The sequence below is a fragment of the Heterocephalus glaber genome, unplaced genomic scaffold (genome assembly GCF_053883595.1).
Source record: "Heterocephalus glaber isolate CG9 unplaced genomic scaffold, H.glaber_assembly_v1.0 deba00001457, whole genome shotgun sequence".
NCBI lineage: Eukaryota > Metazoa > Chordata > Mammalia > Rodentia > Bathyergidae > Heterocephalus > Heterocephalus glaber.
This window is the reverse complement of record NW_028258305.1, coordinates 41207069-41228137: the sequence shown is the minus strand read 5'-3', so window position 1 is coordinate 41228137 and position 21069 is coordinate 41207069. Positions and strand designations below refer to the sequence as shown.

The 21069-nt window shown below is 48.2% G+C and overlaps 1 protein-coding gene across 10 annotated transcripts in view; it reads right to left on the bottom strand.

Moving 5' to 3' along the window:
* The window catches only part of Otof (otoferlin), a 90646-nt gene extending 70856 nt beyond the window's left edge, over positions 1-19790 (bottom strand). For 2 of the 10 annotated variants that reach the window (XM_004839142.4, XM_021253591.2), the window contains exons 1-2: positions 19584-19776; positions 3053-3111 (exon numbers count right to left, since the gene is read on the bottom strand). In XM_004839142.4, coding sequence (XP_004839199.1) covers positions 3053-3111; positions 19584-19662 — 138 coding nt within the window. In that variant the 5' untranslated portion in view covers positions 19663-19776. Of the gene's footprint in view, positions 1-3052; positions 3112-19583 lie in introns of all 10 variants that reach the window. The other 8 variants (XM_087216573.1, XM_087216575.1, XM_087216576.1 and 5 more) reach the window with 8 other exon arrangements.
* Between the last annotated feature and the right edge of the window lie 1279 nt (positions 19791-21069).

Below are 21069 nucleotides of genomic sequence, written 5' to 3'. Positions count from 1 at the left end.
TAAGAGCCTGGTGCGGTGGCACACGTTTTTAATCTCAGCACTTTTAAGAGACTAAGGCAGGAAGATCACAAGTCTCAGCCCAGACTGGGCAATTTAGCAAGACCCTGTCTCAAAATAAAAGACAGTTCAGTATGAAGACCGTGGATTCAATCCCTACTATGGAAAGAAAGAAAGAAAAGAAGAAAGAAAGAGAGAGAGAGAGAGAAAGAGAGAGAGAGAAAGAAAGAGAGAGAAAGAAAGAGAGAGAGAAAGAAGAGAGAAAGAGAAAGAAAGAAAGAAAGAAAGAAAGAAAGAAAGATGAGGAGTAAAATAGTAATTGTCTCAATTGATACAGAAAAAGCTTTTGATAAAGTTCAACAATGTGTTGTCAAACTCGGAGTGCTGGGGTTACACATGTACACTGCCATGCCTGGCTTGAAATCTCTTAGTAAACAAGCAAGACAAAGATAGTAAAATCCTATAGCAATTGTATGTGTTAATTAAACTTTAGATGTACTTTTCCTCTTCACTGTTGGGAAAGCGTAGCCGCCACTACCATTATTGTTAGGCATAGAATTAGACAGAGATTGGGCCCGGGATTTAGCTCAGTGGTTTCGCCGCCTGCTGTGCAAGGGCAAGGACCCAAGTTTGATCCCGGTACCAAAAAAAAAAAAAAAGAATTAGATAGAGATCATTGCCAAAGCTCCATGGAAAGATAAAGAAGCAAGGGGAAGGCTGAGGCAGGAGGATCTCAAGATCACAAGTTTGAGCCCCATCTGGGTAATTTAGTGACTTAGTGAGGCCCTATCTCAAAATAAAAAATTTGTAAAAAGGTTTGGAAATGTAGTTCAGTGCAAGAGCCCTGGGTTCAATTCCTAACACACATACACACACACACACACACACACACACACGCACGCAAGTGTGGAGGGAAGGGAAAGATGGGAGAGGTAGAAAGAGAACACCTTTTTTTTGGTAGACAACACGCTCATATAAATAAGAAAAACAGAATCAATAAACAAGCCATCAAAACCAATGAGTTCATTAAGATTGATGGAAAAAAGAGGAACTTACAAAACACTGAAATAATCTGTCCATGCCAGCAATAATCAATTAAAAAATAACAAAAATTAAAATACCATTCACAATACTATCAAAACCCATAAAATATCTAGGGACCACTGAAGAATATGTATGAATTTTATGTAGAAAACTATTAAAACTCCAGTAAATCCTGGTAGATCATTCGAATAGAAGATTTAATATTATAAAAAAATCTGACAGCATCCTAAATTAATTTTTCGATTCAATGCAATCTCTATCAAAATTCCAGGTGGTTTTTGGAAGAACTGGGTAAACTTTCCATAACATTTGTCTGGAAGAATAAAGGTCCACATATAGGTTAACTTCAAGAAAGAAGAATAAGAAGAGAGAACTTGCCATACTAGATACTAAGACACACAAAGAGCCGTGTATGGAGACAGACAGTGGGGGAGCTTCCAGGGCAGCGCATCAACGAGGGGTGGGTCAGAGGGCTCAGACGCAGAGCTGGACAGACAGTGGAGAGAAGGGATGGCTTGGTAAGCTGATGTTAGGACCAGCACCTCCCTCTACGGAGAAAGATAAGACTGGACCCCTGTCTAACGCCATATTTTTACAATGTAAAAAAAGATCTTAAAATATGATAGAATATATTTGGGCTTTTGATTAGTACATGTTTGCAGTACATAATGATTACATTCACTGTGGGGAATCGGTACCTGTATAAAAGAATCTCAACTGGTAACCTAATGAGGGGAACTTATTTTAACAAAATTTGAAAGCATCTAAGGGTTAAGGACTTTTGGTCAATAAAGGACCAACACAGACCCAGTTTATAGACAGAAAATAGAGTAGGGGAAGGTATTTTCAATATCTAAAATATTGATCAATATCTAATATACAAAGAAGACTTGCAAATCAATAAGAAAAACATAGCCTTTCCAGTTGGGAAAAGGACAGAGAGAAGAGTGACAGATAATTTACAAAAGAGGCAACTAAAAGGCTAAAGTGTTATCAAGAGATGGCCAATCCATTAGTAATCAGAGAAATGTAAATTAAAACAACGAGACATCACTGCTGGACAGGGGGAAGCAGCAGGCGGGGACGAGGGCGTGGGCACACGGACCTCCACACTCTGCTGGTGGAGGTGTCGGGGCAGCACTGGGACAAGTTAAGTGTGTGAGCTAATTGCCTGCAGGCGACGATCCCAGGTCCTGGTCCATCTCAGAGAAATGCATACATGGATGCAAAAGCGACACCCACAAGAATGATCCTTGTGTTTCTGGAGGTGACTTGGAGACCAGGTGGGCTCCTCCCTGGTGGAGTGGGCAGGTGAAATGTGTAGCAACCGCCTCATCCTGCCCAGACTCCCTCAGTTTTAGCTGGGAAAGTCTGCGTCCCGGGAGCCCTCAAAGTCCCAGGCAAACCCGGGTGGTTGGTCGTCCTTCTGTCCCATGGAGTACTGTGCAACACTGGAGCTTGGTATGCAGTGAGAAAAGGATGAAAGAAAATTACGTATTTCCTATATCATCACTGAAGTACACAAACATATGCTTACGAGACAATAGCACAAATCTTGTAAGAGTACAAAGGAAACCAAAGCATGTGCGTTATATACGTTAGAATGGTTATGCGGAGGGCAAGAGTGGGACTGAAAGAGAACCTACACATACCTAAAAATAAGAGCGGGCCCCCACGCAATGTACCACTAACTGAGGCAAATGATTTGGATGCTCACCCTCGCCTGGCTGCTCACATTGGTGCCTACCACCTCTGGGGGTCTTTCTTCAGAGGGAACGAACAGGCCGAGACCGGGCAGCAGGCTGGAGTTGGGCCTGGCTTGATGTTCTGTGCGCCATTTTTGCTCCCCAGGCCTCTCTAGGGCCTCTCTAGCAAACGAGAGACACCCGGAGCTCTGAGCCAGCCCGGCCCCTGGGACTCAGGGCTCGCGCACCCCCAGAGGGCAGGGAAGCGCGCTCGTTTCCCCAGGGGCAGTGCTGCAGGAGAGGCCTGAAAGTAGAGGGCATCCTACCTCATCAAAGTCGGCCACATCCTCGCAGTTCTCCAGGACCCGGGAGTAGAAGGGCTGCCCTGTGTGGGTGACAGAGGAGACCCCAGAGTCAGAGCACCACCTGGGAGTTGTTTAAGGAAACACTCAACACGGACACGTATGCCATGGCCATGCCATGCTCTCCAGGGCGAGACGCATCCCTGCGTACCCTCTCTGCTGACCTCTCAGTGCTCCCTGAGGTGGGCAGGTCAAACGCCATTAGCTCCACTTTACAAATGGATACTAAAGCCCAGGAAGGCTCCCTCCTATTTCTGGGCACCACTGCAGAGAAGACGCTCAGGTGGCTTCTCCCAAACTCCCTAGCTGGCCCCTCCGTTCCCTGATGGCACAAGGGAGCGTGGGATGGATGGGTGTGTCCCAGACCCCTGGCCCATCCCTGAGTCCATGTACCACCTGACCCACACCTTGGTGGGTGGAGGTGGAGCCATCTCTTTCCTGGTCTATCAGGTCAGAACTGGCCCAAGGTGTTGAGGACCTGACCAGAAGAGTGGGTGGACCTGGCCAACCCCTGGGGACTTGGGACAGAAGGATGGACAAAATGCACAGGATCTTACCCTCGGGGACCAAGAAGGGGAAGTCAGGAAACCAGCGCAGGTAAAGACAGGATAGGTTAAAAATTCTTTGAAATTTATTTATTACCCTCTGTCAATCCTTCACAAAAAGGTAAGGCAGCAGCTATGATAGAATCCTGTTTATTTTTTAGAAACCCAAAGCCCAATTACGTAAACGAGGATTGCCAATCACTCAAGGTGATCATCCTTGGGAGAAGTGAGTTGCTTCTGTAAGCGGCACACTTTAACTTTTTACTTATATTACACATGAATTTTTAAAAAATGATCGCACTTTACTTTTATAATCAGAAGAAAGATACTTTTAAATCCCCACCAACCTGACCCAGTGGTCCATTTCGTTGAAGGACCATTTCCAGGCTGAACCCGGTCCCGTGTGGGGTTAGTGTGGGTTATCACTGAGGAGCAGGGTTAGGGGGCTGGGTGGACTTGACTAGAAGACCTGGGACCCTGTCTTGACCAGCACTAGGCAGAGCAGGGCTGGAGAGGAGCCCTCCCTGCTATCCCTCTAAGATGCTCCTCTGGCCTCTGTATCCTGTCTGATAATGTGAGCTCTCCAGGGCCCGAGCGGCTTTTATGACGCAGTAACTGGTCCGACTTCAATACAGAGCTGGCCCCTAACCAGCAGGGCTTTGATGTTTGAATCCTACCAGTTAGCCTTGCATCTACTCAAATAGAAGAAGGGATGTGTGTGTGTGTGTGTGTGTGTGTGTGTGTGTGTGTGTGTACACGAGTGCATACCTGCCTAGGGACACAGGTGGGGGAGAATTGAATCTGAGATAATGAAGAAGAAGCTATAAAGCAGAAGCCATATACACAAGGTGGGAAAGAAAAATTTTTTAGCACTAGCCAGGGAGAAAACAAAACAAACAAAAAAATCAAAAAGAAAAATCTCAACAATTCACCAAGGCAGCTGGTGGAAGAGAAAGAACCATGAGAGACTATGCCTGGGCTTTAAGCTTCTGTTAATTTTTCCCATAGGAAGCACATCCAATACAAATTGAGAATCAGGTAAATGTGGTTGTGCATGGGTTTCCCAAAGGACTGGTCGCACTGAATAATCAAAAGATTTTTCATCCACAAGGTATTAATGAGGCTCGGATATGGCTGCGCCCAAGGGTCTCCCAGAGTGAAAAACTGGGGCACCCTGCAGCGAGGGGAGTAGAACCCAGCCCTCTAAGACAGTGCCAGGTTCAAATATGCAGAAAGCACTGGAGGCATATTTCTCCTAGCCCTGTTAGGGAGGAAGTAAGATGTGGAGAAATTAGCCTTACCACATCTGTTCCGAGTTACCAGTGGGGATTCCTACTGGCAATCTTGTTTCAAGTTTATTTCCACTTAATATCTTCCACCCCACTCAACACCAGCACAGGCTCTGCAAGGCTGCTGTGTCCTCCTGTGACACTGGGCAGAATGTGCCCGTCAAGGCTCTGTTTGGAAATCTGCTAAAAGCTCGCTGACTTGGGCCCTGCGGATGCAGACATGGTGAATGTTCTCAAACAGGATGAGCTTAAATTTGGCCCCAGTGTGTGTGCGTGTAACATGTGTGCATGTGTGGGGTGTGTGTGTGTGTATTTGCTGAAACCAATCATACAGAAGCAATGGAAAGGGCAACTTATTAAGAAAACAAACAATGCTTAAGTACCTTTGAAGAACCATTTTTTAGGAGCGTATGGACAAACAGTGGCAGCAGCATCCAAGACGCCTTTCCATCCCCCCTGGAGTGGAGCCAGGGGACCTCCACCGTTCATTCCGAGTTACCAGTAGGGATTACTAACTCCATCTTGTTTCAAGTTCATTTCCACTTAATATCTACCCCTCTCAACACCAGTCCTATTGACATTTCAGTTTCATTTAAATGGCTTTCAGACAAAACCATTAAAAATCCCAATTTCTAATCACCTTTCATGCCACAGGGAAGACTGAGAATAAAGCTTGAAAGAAAATAGCCTCTGCCTTGCAGGGAAAGATTTGTGGATCAGGCCAGGAGGTTAGATGGAAAATTTAATAGCATCCTTCCCTTTGAGGCGTCTGCTCCCTGGATAGCTGAGCTGTTTTGTTTGAAATAAACTCCTCCTTACACCAATAAATGGGGAGTGCATTATAGATCTGTGCTCCAAGTGTAGTAAATGCCGTGACATCAGAAATACCCATCCCCGGTTAACAGAAGTAACTTTTATGTCATTCGACATTTAAAACCATCCCCACTGCAGCTGGCCCCTTAGAAGCAGGTGAGCTCAGTCCTTGTTTACATGCAGGATGGCGAGCTAGCTCTTCATGTGACTTGATTTCAGAGTACAAAATATGCTACTGCACAAAACAGCTCCCTCTTCCAGTTTACCCTGCTAGAGCCAGACCTTTGAGAAAAGGCAGACTGCAAGGGACGCCGGCCCACCTGCGTTCCCTCATTTCCACAGGCAACAAGGGTCCACCCCCTGCCAGGCCTGTGTCAACCCTGATGATTGGTCCTTGGGGAGGGAGCTGCAGAAAGATCACCAGAGTCAGGGTGTTGCCTTCAAGAGCTTATTACCGTCCCGAAGGCGGCATGTTAGACAAGGAAAAGGAGTCTAAGTGAGGCAGGATTTGGTCTTCGGGATGTAAAAACATGAAGTGAGACAGGTGGGCAGGCATGGTGGAGAGGCAGGCATGGACCCTGGACACCAGAGGGGCTGGGGAGCAGAGGTGGGAACTCCAGGCAGAGAGGAGTACATGCAAATGTTCAAAAGCGCTGGGCACAGGGTTGAGCTCTGATGCAGGGGGCCCTGGGAAAGTAGACCTTGAGGGAGAAAGGGGAAATGAAAGAAGCCTGTTGCAGGGAGTGGCGCTGAGCAGTGGAGGTGGGCCATCCACAGGGGCAGGGCAGGAGAAGGTCTGAGGACAAATTCCACCGACCTCAGGGTTCTGCCATGACCCCAGGTGCGCTGACACTGTTGTTTCCTTGTCTTACTTAAAATCGGCAAAACCTCCTTGTGTGCGTGACCAGGGATGGGCGGTACAGCGCTCTGCAAGGCTGCCCTGGTCTCCTGTGACGCTGTGCGAGTCCTGGCCCCTGGTAACTCTCTGCTCCTCCCCTGCGGCTCCCGGGGAGGGGATGCGCCCGCTTTCCGTGCTTCCTCTTCAGATCAGCCTACTCCTGTTGAGGGCCAGATCTCCACCCCAGAGCAGCAGGGAGCAGCGTGCAGGCATCCCTGCCGGCAGGAAAAGAGCGCGGCTTCCGGGAATAACCATCCCGGAGCGGCATATGCCCCGGGGACCCTTGTGCCTATCAGCAAGTGGCTGTCTTGCATCATGTCCCTTAGGACCACAGGGGCGCAGTACAGAGGTTGTGACTCCTGGGCCTGCGTGCCCGAGCTCACATGCTACCGGCGGGCTGTGCGTCCTTGGAGATGTTATTCAACCTCTCTTTGCCCTCCTCTCCCATCCAGAGAGGGGAGGAAGTGATAGTGTTTAGAGCCGTACCTGTGCCTAGGAAACAGCTATTATCATTCTGCTCCAGTCCTGTCTTTCCTTTAGGGTTAGGCTCTTAAGTTACCAGCTTAATATAAAAATGGTGTGATTCTCTCTCTCTCTCTCTCTTTTTTTAACAAGGTAAAATTCACATTCGCAGGTCTAACGGGTATACTTTAATGAGTTTCAATAAATGCATGTACTTGGGTAATCAACACGCAGTCACGATACAGAACATTTCCGTTCCTCAAGATGCGCCTTGGGCCCCTTTCCAGTTGGTGCCTGTCTGCCATCAGCAGCAGGTGACCTCTGCTCCGATGCTATCACCAGACATGAATACTGCTTGTCTTAAACATCACAGAAATGGTCTTCCACAGACAAAATAATCTTTTTGTGGTCATCCGTATTGCATATATTGATACAACAGTCTCCCGCTATCTGAGGGGAGTCCTGGAACCAATTCCCCATGAATACTCAAGTTTGTGGATGTCCCTGATAGGAAACTTTGTAGGTTTTGCATTTAACCTATGCACACACTCCTGGCACCTTAAATCATCTCTAGGTTGGTTTCTAATACCTGATACAATGTAAGTGCTATGCATATAATTGTTGCACTGTATTGTTTAGGGAATAATGACAAGAAAAGTCTAACCATACTTAGTACAGTACTGATATAATTTTTCCCCAACTATTTTCAGTCCCCAGTGGAATCCGTGCTGTGATCTCAAAACGATGGATATGAGGTCCAACTGTAATCCACTCATTTTTATTGTTGAGTAATATTCCATTGTACAGATGGCTATACCACAACTTGTCTCTCTTCTGGTGTTGTTCTGAGAAAGGTGCTGTGAATATTCTTGTAAAACTCTTGGCGGACATGTAATTTCATTTCTCTTGGAAGAAAATACCTAAGAGCAGAATTGCTGGACCATAGGTTAGGTATCTACTTAACTTCATAAAAAGTTGTTAAACAGTAGACCAGCATGATCGCATCATTTCACAAGTCTATCAGCAATGTAAAAAAAAGTAATAGCTGCTCCACATTCTCATCAACATTTGATAATTTAACAATAGTTAAAGTCTAATGACTTTTGTATTTTTAGCCATTTTAGTTCATGTGAAATACTATCTCATTGTACTTGTAATTTTCATATCTGTTTTGTTGTTTTTTTCAGACAGGGCGTCACTATGTAGTTTAGGTTTGCTTTGAATTCACTATGTAGCCCAAGCTGGCCTCAAACTCACAGCAATCCTCCTGCCTCAGCCTCCCAAGTGCTGGGATTACAGACATGAACTATCATTCCTGACTTGATTTTCGTGTTTCTAATGATTATGATGTTGATCACATTTTCACTGGTTTATCTGTCATTTGAGGCCGGGGATTTAGCTCAGTGGTTCCGTCTCCTGCCTCGAAAGCGTAAGGACCAGAGTTCGATCCCCGGTACCAAAAAAAAAATTGTTTATCTGTCATTTGTATACCTTATTCTATGAATGTCTGCTCAAGTCATTTTCTTACTTAAAAAACTTGATCATTTTTCTTTTTATGATTGATTTTCAAGAGTTCTTTACATATTCTGGCTACACATCCCTTTTTGCCGGTGTGTGGCCTGCCTTTTCATATTTTAAAATATTTTTTGATGAATAGGAGTTTTTATTTTTTTATTATCTTTTTGTATTAAATTCTTTTATTGGTACATTGTAGGTATACAACACAATTACATTTCTCATTGGGAACTGTACCTTTACATAATGCATCTTGGTTCTTATTTTTTCCCCATTCCTAGCCCTCCCTTCACGCCCTCCACCCTTCCCTATTTACAAAGACTTTATTTCTATTTTTTCCATTTCTTGTCATTTTTCCTTTCCCTTCTTTCCTTTCCCCTGCCCCTCCCACTACCCCTACCCCTTTGGACCTTTTCTTCCTATTTTACATTGTCGATTATTCATTCTAATCATTGGTACATTTTAGGTATACAATATAATGACATTCATCATTGGAAATTTGCACCTTTACGTAGCCTCTCTTGGTTCTTAGGAGTTTTTAATTATTAAGAAATCTAATTTTTTAAAAAAAGAAATCTGATTTATCAATTTCTGGTGGCATTTATTTCTTATAGATTAAGGCTTTTTATATATTCTTTTAGAGAACTTTGCTTAATAGAAGAATATGATGAGAGTATTCTATATTTTTCTTCTAGAAGCTGTTTTTATGTTTAGCTCCATAATCTACCTTAGGTTATTCTTTGTGTGTGGTATGAGCTCTAGGAGTTTGAGGTTCATTTTTTTCCAGTCTAGTTTTTCTAGTTGTTGAGCACCTTGGTTGAAAATAATCAATTGTATCTGTAGGAAATCTGTTACAGACACCAGAGTCTGTCCTGTTGGTCTATATGTCTACTCTTGGGCCGAAACCACACTGACTGATTCCTATGACTCTATAATAAGCCTTATAACTATATAGTATGAATCTTTTCCATTTTTAAAAGCTTTGGCTGTTGTAGATCTTTTGCATGTTAATATAAACTTCCAGTTTATATTTTCAGTTTATACAAAATAGCCTGTTGTTATTTGTATTGGGATTGTGTTCAGTGAATATAGCAATTCATGGAGAATCAGCACTTTATACCTCTAAATCTGAATCTATTTGGGTTTCTTTTATTCTTCTCAATGTATTGTTTTGTTTTTAATATGGAGGTCTTTTATGTCTGGTAAAATGTATTTCTAAATATAAATTTTATGGTATTATAACTGTAATCAGGTTTTAATTTCTATACTCTATTTGTCTTGTTTCCATAGAAATTTATTTGTCTGTACTGTGGCACTGGGTATTGAAGCTAAAGCCTTCACACTGAGCTACATCCCCAGCCCTTTTTTATTTTGAGACAGGGTCTCACTAAGTCACTGAGTTGCCCAGGTGGGGTTCAAGCTTAAATCTTTCTGCCTCAGGCTCCCAGAGTTCTAGATTACAGATGTGCACCACTACATTCAGCCAGAAATTTATTTTTTGTACATTAACCATATATCTTGTAAACTTGCTAAATTCACTCATTAATTATAATAGCTTTATATAGATTTCTTAGGGTTTTCTAAATAACCAATTAGGTTTCTAGTAACTTGTTTTTTTTTTTTTTTTGGTACCAAGGATTGAACTCGGGACCTTGCATTTCCAAGGCAGGTGGTGGAACCACTGAATTAAATCCCCAGCCCTACCAATTAGGTTTTCTGTGAAAAAAAAAAAAAAGCAGCTTTATTTCTTTCTTCCCAATTTGTATGAGGTTTTTTTCCCTCTTGCTTTATTGCCCCAGCTGGAGTCCAGTACATTGATGAACAAAAGTGGAGAAGTGGTGAGAGAGGGCAGCTTTGCCTACTTCCTTAAAGTTCGGTATTTCTGGAGTCAGTATGATGTTAGCTGTGTGTGTGTGTGTGTGTGTAGTTGTTCTTTATCCAATATAGGCAATCTTTTCTATTTCTGGTTTGCTGAACATTCTTATCCTGAGTGGATATTGGATATTTTCAAATGCCTTTTCTGCATCTATGGTTATAATCATGAGGCTTTTGTCTTTTATTGTGTTAATCTGGTAAAATTCTTCCATTGGTTTTATCATTTTTTTAAACTAACCTTGTATTCCAGAATAAAACCTCCTTGCCATGATTGGTCATCCTTTTCATAGATTGCTATTCAGCTGGCTAATATTTTGTTAAGGATTTTTATGAGAGTTATTGGGCTCTCATTTTTTCATGTGTATAAGGCCTTTGTCGGGTTTTAGGACTATAAAGTGAAATGGGACGTTTCTTCTTTCTCTAATTTCTGAAAAAGTTTTATGTAAGATTGGTATCATTTTTTCCTTAAATCTTTTCTAGGATACACCAGTGAAATCTTCTAGATCCGAAGCTTTCTTTGGTGAGAAGGAAGTTTATTATCACCACTGTACCAACAAATTCAATTTCTTTAATAAATATTGAGGTTTTTCAATTTTTCATTTCATTTTTGTTTCAGTGTTCTTAAGTTGTTTTTCAAAGGATTTGTCCATTTCACCTGAGCTGTGGAATTTATTGAGATAAAGTTATTTGTAATATTTTCTTAGTTCCTTTTAATATTATGATATTCACTCTTTCGTTCTTGATGTGGGTAATTTGTGTTTTCTTGCTTTTTTTCTTGATCAGACTTGCTGGGATTTATTTATTCATTTTTCAAAGAATCAACTTTTGGCTTTGTCAATTTATGTTTACTATTTCCTTCCTTTTATACCTTTAGGTTTAATTAGCCAGAGGTTGTAGGCATTTTTATTTATTGAAATTTAACTCACATACCATAAAGTTCACCTTCTTTTTGTGGTACTGGGGATTTATCCAGGTCTTTCACATTGAGCAGCATCTTGAGCCCTTTTTATTTTTATTTTGAGACAGGATCTTGTTAATTACTAAGTTGCCCAGACTGAGCTTGAACTTATGATCCTCCTGCCTCGGTCTACCAGAATGCTAGGATTCGGGGCATTGCCACAATGGCCAGCTTAACCTTTCTAAAGTATACAAGTCAACCGTTTTCAATATGTCCATAAGGTTGTGCAACTATTTCCACGACAGAACTCCAGAAAATTGTCATCACACCCAGATGAAAATGACCATTTAAGGGTCAGGTCACTCCCCCGTACCCCTTCCCGGCAGCCCCTGGCAACCACTAATTCCCTTTCTATCTCTATGGACTTGCCTATTCTGAACATTTCAGATAAATGAAATCATTTCATAAGTCGTCTTTTGTGTCCAACCTCCTTCATTTAACACAATGATTTTAAGACTGGAGTTTAATTTTCTTTCCTTCTTGTTTTCTTTCTTTCGAGACAGGGTTTCACTACATAGCTCAGGCTGGTCTTGAACTCACTATGTAACCCTGGCTGGCCTCAAACTCTCAGCAATTCTCTGCCTCAGCTTCCCAAGTGCTGGAGTTACATGCATGCATCACCACTCCTGGCTGGTCACACCGGGGAATTTATTCTTCTTTGGGTATCTTCTTAAGGCCAAAACCAAGATGATGAATTTCATACTTTTCTTCTTTTCTGCTATATTTAAAACTAGAAATGTCGGTACGTTGTATTTTTGTTATCAACAAATTAAAAATGTTTTATAATTTTACTTGTGTTTTCTTCTTTGACCATAGGTTATTAAGAAGGGTATTGTTTAATTTCCAAATATTTAGGGACTTTTAAGAGAGCTTATTGTTTTCAATTTCTAATTGAATCCCACTGCTGTCGGAGAACATTTCTGTAGGGTGTTAGACTCGAAATGTGGAGAGACTTGTTCAGTTCCATCCTCTGGGCTCCCCCACGCAAAGTCCTAGCAACGCCAAGTAGGTGAAGGTGGGCGATGGAGTTGTCAAGCCTTTCACCTCCCTGACGATTTTCTTGTCTGCTTGCTTTGTGATTATCTCTCATGATGATACATTTTCCCCTCTGAAGAGCATCTCTTTAGTTTCTTAATGACAGTTGTTGGCACAGTAGGATGAAAAAATTCAATTCAAAATAAATTGTCCAAAAAAGCAGGTGTCCTTTAAGTCTTTAAAGAATGTACTCTCTGAAAACCAGCAGCTGCTCACAGAGCCAGTCCTGGGGGACCAGAGATGCCAGGTGTCCGGAGGCCAAGGCTGCCCCTTCCTCTCCCCTTCTCTCAGCTCTGCCTCCACTCCTTTACCTTCCACGAATCCTATTCAAATATGGTTCCTACCTCCACTCATTCATTTCTCCCTCTCCTTCTCTGCTAACACCCAGGTGCTCACAGTGCTGGCTCAGGTTCGGGTGGGTCACCTGAGCGGAGGGACAGGGCAGGGCCATAAACGCCATCTCTGTGGCTCCACTCAGACCCTTACTTCCCCCAGGTCCTTTCTCTGACTTCGCCATGCACCCACCTGAGAGCCCTGGTTCCCACTGGTCAGGCCCTTGCTTGGAGGCGGAGACGCAGTAGAGAGCTTTCCTTGTGGCCTAGCACAGCGTGGGCCACATCCTCAGCAACTGTGGGCCCCAGGCTCCCCAGCACTGTGACAGAAGGAAGAGCTTGTGTCCTACTGATCTGCAAGCTGTGAAGAGCCCATTCTGTGCCAGGCATGATGGGGGGGCCACTGCTTTTACACCCCAAACAGAATAAAAACGTTTAGACTGCACTGCCGATTTTATCTTTAAATTATTTTTTAAAAAGCCAGTAAGTGAAAACTGACCTCCAACTAAGCAGACAAACACTTCTGCTTTAAAATGAAATAAAAACAAAGGTGGTTATGCCCTGGGCGGCAGGCCCTGCGGGAAGCAGTCAGTGGGTTGAAGGCCTCACATGGTACTCCCTGTCTCAGGAGAGCTTTCTGGAGTTGTCACTTTGCAGCCTGCTCACTGCCCTGGGGCTGGGGCTGCAGAGGGGCTGGTGCTGGGTGATGGGCCTCTCCTGGCACACCTGTGGGCAGTGCGTGTTCTCCTGCTGCTGCTGTGTTAGATCTGCTCTGTGCAACACCCTGTGCAAGTAGCCGAGGAGCCAGCCCACCTGGATGGTGAGGCTCCAGGTGTTTTCAGACCAGCATCTCCATGTCTGCCAGAACTCAGGGTGTCAGTGCGGAGGATCCCAGCGGATGATCAACCAAGACCCATCTCCCCAATCCCTTGATCCACCGAGGTCCCCGGGACCACCAGTACTGCCCCCGGCCTCTCCGAAGGATGGTCACCCCGTTCCCACAGCCTGGCCTGCACACTGCCCTGCCTCTGCCTGGGTGTCCTCCCACAGTCCTGACCCCAGGGTATTTTTTCCAACCAAATCTCTGCCCCCCCACTTCCCTGCCTTAGCCTGTGCCTGTTTGAGGCAGGAGATTAGGGAACGGCAGGCTGGCTGTAAACAAGCAGGATTTAACCTGAGCCAGAACAGAGGCCGAGCAACAGGGTGTGACCTGTCAACCACTTTCTTCTCTTTTCTTCCTTCCTTCCTTCCTTCCTTCCTTCCTTTATTTATTTATTTATTTTTGGTACCGGGCATCAAACTCAGGTCCTTGCACTTGCACAGCAGGCGGCAGGCGGTGAAACCACTGAGCTAAATCCCCGGCCCTCTTCCTTTACTTTAAATAAAAGTTGTGTTTACTTGTTTCCTGCTTGTCCCGGCCAGCTCTGCAGGCGGGAGGGAAAGAGCCTAGAATCATCGGACAGGGCACTGACTCATTCACTTGCCAAGCCAAGTTCCAGCCCACAGTGTGATCTGAAGACCCCCATCTGACCCGCTCTCCAGCCCCCGCACACGGCTCCAGAGCCTCTGACCCCTCTCCACACCACTGCACCTGATCCCCTCTCAGCCCCTCTGCCTGCAGTGGGGCCTTTTGTGGGCTTGGTCCCCGCCAAACGCTATGATCCCTTGAGGCCAGCCTAAATAGCAGCTGGTCTCGCTGGTCCATGCAAACCCCTCCCTGGGCCGGGCTCTGCTGGCTGCCTCGTCAGCTCCAGGGTGGCCAGCTCTGAGCTGCACCACGGCTGCCCTGCTGCCGTGCGCTCTCTCAGGGCAGCCTCTCAGCCTTCCGGTCTTCGTGGGGTCTTTGTGGGGTCTTCGTGCCACACCCTGCCCTGGCACTCATCCATCCTCCTTTGTACATTCACAGGGTCTGTGCAGGGCTGCCTTCCCCTCGGGCAGGAACCAGGTCTGCCTCATTTCCTGCTGCCTCCCAGGGTCTACGACGTGCCTGGGCAGTGGCTGGCCCTTGACAAACATTTGTTACTGGACGAATGAAGCAGCGAGTGATCGAAGCACTGAACATTCACTTTTCGGGACACATTAAAATGAAGTCGCAATAAACTGGAATACAACTCTACACTGAAAGCGTGATTAGAACATTGATCTCTGACTGAATATTTGATAACATTAAGGAATTATTTAAATTTTAAGAATCATAAAATATAAGAATTTTAAAAACCCTTATCTTTTATAGCTATACAATGAATACACATGAAATGATATGGTTTTTTTCCTTCAAAATAATTGAGGGTGGAGAAGTAAAAGAAGGAATAAATTGAACAAGATTGGCCATGACATCAATGATTATTGAAATTGGATGGGATTATTCTCCCTACTCTTTCATATATTTAAAGCTTTTATATATGTAAAGTTTCTTATTTTTAAATTTAATTTAATTTAATTTTGGGGGGTTTTTGAGACAGGGTCTCACTATGTAGTCCAGGCTGACCTTGAACTCATAAGTGGCCTAGGCTGGTCTTGAACTCACAGTGATCCTCCTGCCTCAGCCTCCCAAGTGCTGGGATTATGAGGGACCACAAGCACCCCCATGCCTGACAAAGCTTTTCTTATTAAAGGAAAAACAAAAGTTTCAGACCCAGGGATGGGTGCAGGTAGGAGATGTTACCAGTAAAGGCAGATGAGAGAACCAAGCCTTCCCCGTTCTGGGAAATTATTCTCACGCTTTCTCTGCTCATTTCAGACAGTATTTTTGCTGAGAGCAATCACTTGCCCAGCATGAGAACACACTCCTCTCATTCAAAGCCTGGAGGTTTTCTGGTGCTCTGCCTATGGCGAAAACACAGAGCTGTGCCCACCGCTGCCCCAGACCTGGCCTGGGCCAAAGAGGCTGCCCTCAGAGACCCCTTTTCTTGTTGCCTTGAGCAGGGACAAAACCACTCACTTCCTCCAAGAGTGGGTGTGTGGCTGCTAAGCTGGATGGGCAGCTCACTTGGCCTGGGAGCTGCCTAGGGGCTCAGTAAGGCACACTGCAGGGTGTGTTTGAGTGGGTGGTGGAGGCAGGATACTGGGTGCAGTGTCTGGTCCCTGGCACCTTCCTCTCCGGAGCTGTTCCCTGCTCTGCTTCACGGCTGCTGTGGACTAAGAATGTTTGCTCTGCACCCTGGTCCGTCATGGTGTTTCTGCTTTGGAGCCAGCCCACGGTGGACTGAAGCCGCTGGAAACACCAGCAAAAGTAAACCCTTCCTCCTTAGGTTGTATATGTCGAGTATTTGTTCCCTGTGACAAAAAGCTGATGGATGTAGGGTGCTAGGCTGGACCAGAGTCCACTGGTAGGCTCAGGCATCCAGAAGCATTCCTGGGGGCAGGGCCACAGGGATACTCTGCCTCCTTCGCCAGGGACAGAGGAGAAGTTTCCAGATGGAAGTTGTATCTATCAAGAGGAGAGCTCCTCCATTTCACTGGGGAAAATACATCTAAGCAGCAGTCTGAGGAGGTCCCTGTAACCATGCGAAGTGCCCAGGCTGGGTCCCAGTCCCTGCCAGCACAGGTGCCAGCTGGTGCCACTCTGCTTCCTAACAGCCTCTTTCTCCCATCCACCACCTCCCAGCAGCCTCTGCTCAGGCACAGCCATTGTTCTGCCCCGGGGTCCCCTCTGCTGGCCTCTGGCACCCAGAATGGCTTTGGCTGTGGCTCTGCCTCTGCAGCAGAAGTGGAAGGCTTCCTGGAGGGGGTGGCCTATGACTGGGGCCTGAAGGTGCTCAGAACTAAAGGAGATTCTCAAAGTGGAGGCTGAGAGTCATTCTAGGCTGACGAGCATGATGTCTCAGGGCTGGCTGATGTAGAAGGCTTGGCTTCCTTGGGGACAGCGGGAAGTTAAGCATAGTGGGAACGTAGTAGTGTGGGAGTTCGGGGGTGGGGTGGGAGGAAAAGGCAGAACTGAGGCTGAGCCCCAGGGAAAACCTCTCTGGAGCAGTCCCCTCTGCCAGCGAGCTGCCCAGGTGAGTTACCTGTAGCTCAGCTCTGGCCTTCAGAAGCCGCTGTCTCCCGTGTGAAGTTCCCAACCTTGCCTTTAAATTCCTCCACAGAAAACTGCCACCCTGGCTCCGCTGCCTGACTGCGAGCTCCACCTCAGAACTCCCTGTCCAAGGAAGATCTACAAACTGGAAGAAGATTAAGGGGATGGAAGGGAAAGGAAGATGACAGCGCTGGTTCCCTGGGAGCCCAGGTCCTGGGGGCTCACTGGGGCTAAGTGCTGGACAGAAAGGTGGACTAGAAAAACTCAGACGCCACCCTATGTTCCGTGGCTCTGCAGTTAATGTGGCAATTATACAATGAAGAAGAGACACATCTCAGGCTAATACTTTCTGGAATGGAGACAGCTCCTTCCCACAGAGCCCTCGCCTGGCTCCTCCTGCAGGCCTCTGAGTTACATGCAGGCTGTCGGCTCTAGTGTTTTACTGGGAAAGCTACAGGCACAACAGGGGTCAAAGTGCAAGCCTCTGCATCTCCTGTGTAGTCCAACGGGACTGTAACCCCTGAGGGCAGGGACTGAGACTCCTGCACCCTCAGGGTCCCAGGCCTGTCCCTCACTCAGGCACTGGGCTTCCCTCAGGGGTTTGGGGAGCTTGGAGCCAGCACCTGCCCCGACCACTGAGTTTCTTAGTTCTTTCTGCAGAGCATTTGCTGCGCCCCCGGTGGTCCTCCCATCAGGGTGTGCTGTAGGACCTTCTAGAGCGACGAGTCCCTCTGACTGCTGGTGTCAGTCTTTTGGGGGCCTATAGTTGCCAAATGCTGGATGTAGCAGGTGACTGGCTGAGGCCTCCCTGCTTATAATACAGGATTCTTTCTGGAAACCTGTTGTTCTTTGCCTGTATTCCTGCTGTTCAACTCCCTTCCCCAGGAGCGGCGGCTGTGGCTAGCAAAATCCCCAGAGCCCAGCAGGGGATTTCCCCACACCACCTAGAGGGCGTGGCTGCAGGTAGGCTAATTCCTGGACCCTGGATGGTCAGCCTCGCTGCTCAAAGGCCAAGGTGGGCTTCCGGGGAACGTGGTGCTCACTCCTGGCTGAGTGTGGAGGAGATGGAAGAGTTTGCCCGATTGAGCATCCTGGATGAAGTCCTGCAAGCTAGGGCCACCGTACCCCAGCCTCTCCTCTAAGATCAGGCTGCCTCTCTACACCTTGGTTCTCTGCCTGCGAACAGGTCTGGCCCTGAGCAGTCTGAACTGTCCCAGCACAATGGTGGAACACAGCACCCTGGAGCTAAACAGCCGAGCTCTGTGCTGTGTGTGGAACATGGGGTGGTGTTTCATGGATGAAAGGACGAATTTGTCTTTTTCCTGAAGCCAGCGTGATCCAGCAGGCGGCACACAGAGAGGCAGGGTGCTGCAGAGAGGGCAGCTGCAGCTCGGCTGGGAAGCCTCGCCCACCCTTCATCCCCAGCCTGTGCCTGACCCTGTGACCAGAGGGCTGCAGCTGGACAGCGAGGGCTGTGAGAGAGACAGGACTGCCCGGCTTCTGCTGGAGGGTTTGGGCCGGGGGTGCCGCATCTTACCTCTCCTCCTGGCAGAGCGCAGGCTGTGTCTAGCCTCGGGCTGGGTGCAGTTGGCTCTTACTGTGGTTCTCCCTGCTCTGTCCCCTCCCTCCCACTCTCAGAGCCTCAATGGGCTCTCTGAGAGGCCACGTCTGGGGTCCTGGCCTTTGGTTAAAGGCTGTGGAGATGCCCTGGCCCAGGTGAGTGGGTGGATGGCAGAGGTAAGCCTGGCCTACAGTCCTCAGGGGCTCCCCACTTCCTAGGTGAGGCCTCACCTTGCCTCCTCAGCTCTGCGTGGCTCTGCAGCCTCAGTCCCTAAGCTCCCTGTGGGCTCTGTGTTCCTGCTTCGTTCCCAGCCTCAGGCGCTGCTCCCTCTACCTTCTCAGTCATCACCTTTTCTCCTCGCTCCCTCCTGCTCGTCCCTTGGACACCAAATGAGTGTCACCTCTTCCTGGAAGCCCTCCCTGACCACCAGCCACCAGCCTGGGCAGGCTGCTGCTTCTGTAGCTTACATTCTGCTGCTGTCCCCAGCTTCCCTGTGTCTCACGCCTGTCCTGCTTGCTGGCCAGTGGTACTCCCATCCCAACAGATGCAGCTCTTTAAGGCATGGATTTTACCTTCCCAGCCCTCAGCCTTGGTCCACAGCAGCCGTACTAAGTAGTCACTGAGCGCATACATGAAGAAGAAGATAGGAAGACAATCAACAGAGGAGAGGCTGAGGTCCACAGGGCCACAGCCCAGGAACATGGTAGACCTGGGAGAAGCCTACAGTGTTCCCAGCCTACTGAGGCCCGGAGAGCCACTGGCTGCCATGGCTTCTACCAACCACCCTGGGACTTCTGGGTCCAGACCCACCTTTGCCTGTGCCTGAGAAAACCAACCTGCAGGAGAGGGAGGGGAAGAGCCAGGGGAAGGGGGAGAGGGTCCAGCAAGGCTCTGCAAGGCAGGGCCCTCGGTCCTGGGGCTTCCTTTACCCAACCAGGGTCCCTTGCGTCTCCTGAGCAGAAGGCTCTGCACCCTGCAGTGCCCTGGCACCCTGGCACACACAAGGAGAGACAGACGAGGAAACATGGGGGCCCTGCATTTTAGAGGGCCAGGACAGGTGGCTGGCATGAAGAGCCCCAGTCCCTTCTAGAACTTTGCCACCAGTCCTCCTGCCCTGTCTTGTCCCCCTCAGCCTCCAGAGCACAGGCTGGGCCAGCTCATGGGGCTGGGACCCCACTGAGAAATGGGCTTCCCTACCTCGGAAAGTCACTTTGGCAATCCGGTCGCCCTTGCCCCTCAGCTCCGAGACGCTCTTGAGGTGGACAAGCAGGGCCATGCTGGTACAGACGGCCTGGGCACTGCCGGCCAAGCAGCTGGGAAGGAGCTGTCTGGTGGAGCGCTGCGCACACGCCTCCCTCCTCTCTACTGCTGCTGCCTCCTCCCGGTGCTGCCCACAGAGTCCAAGGCAACGGCTCCTTCCAGCGACTCGCAGAGCCTCCCAGCCCTGCCAGCCCCGCCCCTCCGAGTAGTCAGCCCAGCATGTGCGTGCGTGCGTGTGTGTGTGTGTGTGTGTGTGTGTGTGTGTGTGTGTGGTGCACCCAGCCATCAGCCTGGGCGGGCACATGGAATCGGAATTCATTATTCAGCAGTGCTGGCTCCCAGACAAAGCCCTGTCCAGCTTCAGGTGTCTTCTCCCAGCCTCCGGAGTGGAGGCTTCTGGCCATCCCCAGCAGGGCTGGGCAAGCTCTGCAGTCAGGAGCACACAGATGGCAGGGGCATGAGCATGGGTGGGTGGGCAGGGCCAGGGCACCCCTCCCACGAGGATGACGACCTGCACGCACAGGAAGAGGGACCCTCCCATTGGCATTTGGGGGATGACCAGCGCCATTTCCCACACCGTCAGGTCGACACCAGGGCTGCTGGGGCCTGCACAGCTCAGGGAACCTGGGCAGGCCGGGTCTGGCTGCTCTAGAAGGATCACACTGTGCTCTGCAGGTCCTAATCCAGGGCCTCCCAGCCTGACGACAACATCTATCAGGCAGCATCAGGATGGCTGGTGGCTGTGCCCTCAGAGACATGAGCATTAAGGAAAGAAGGGATATACTTGACCCACTGTCCCTGCTGGCAGACTGTGCCCCTGCGAGGAGGCTGGGTTCTGACCCCACATCCTGAGATCACAGTGTCCAACTCTCAGGTGACTGGGGGCCTGGGGCCACTTGAGAGGAAGCGGAGGCCAGTCAGGGAGGACTGGGACTGTCTGGCTTCGAGGGCCACAGAGGCTTGTGTTGGACTAGGAGCAGTGCACAGGGTCAAGGAGCCGGCCTCGCCCGTCACAGGGCTGGAGAGGAAGAATACCGGAAGAGGTGAGGCAGCTGACCGGCAGTGTCCTGCCAGAGGAGAGCCGTTCTGCTTCTTGCTCTAATAAGGCACGTGAGGCAAGAAAAGGGACATCCATGGTGGATTTCCCAAGGAACAATGGAGATTTGTCCCCCAGGAGGGGCTGGTAGGGGGAGCTCCCTGGGGGCTGGGATCCCTGACCCGGGGCCTACGCAGGGTCCTTGGCACGATTGCTCTTGCTTTGCACTACTGGCAGAACAGCCCCCACCCCACTCCTGCCTCCAGGCCTGGCCTCAACCCTTCGGGGTCCACTCCTGGGGCGCCTCTGCACCCTCACTCAGGCGGGGGCAGGATCCTTCCACTCTGTGGGGCTTCTGCTCCTCTCATCTCAGGGTGTCCTGGGGCC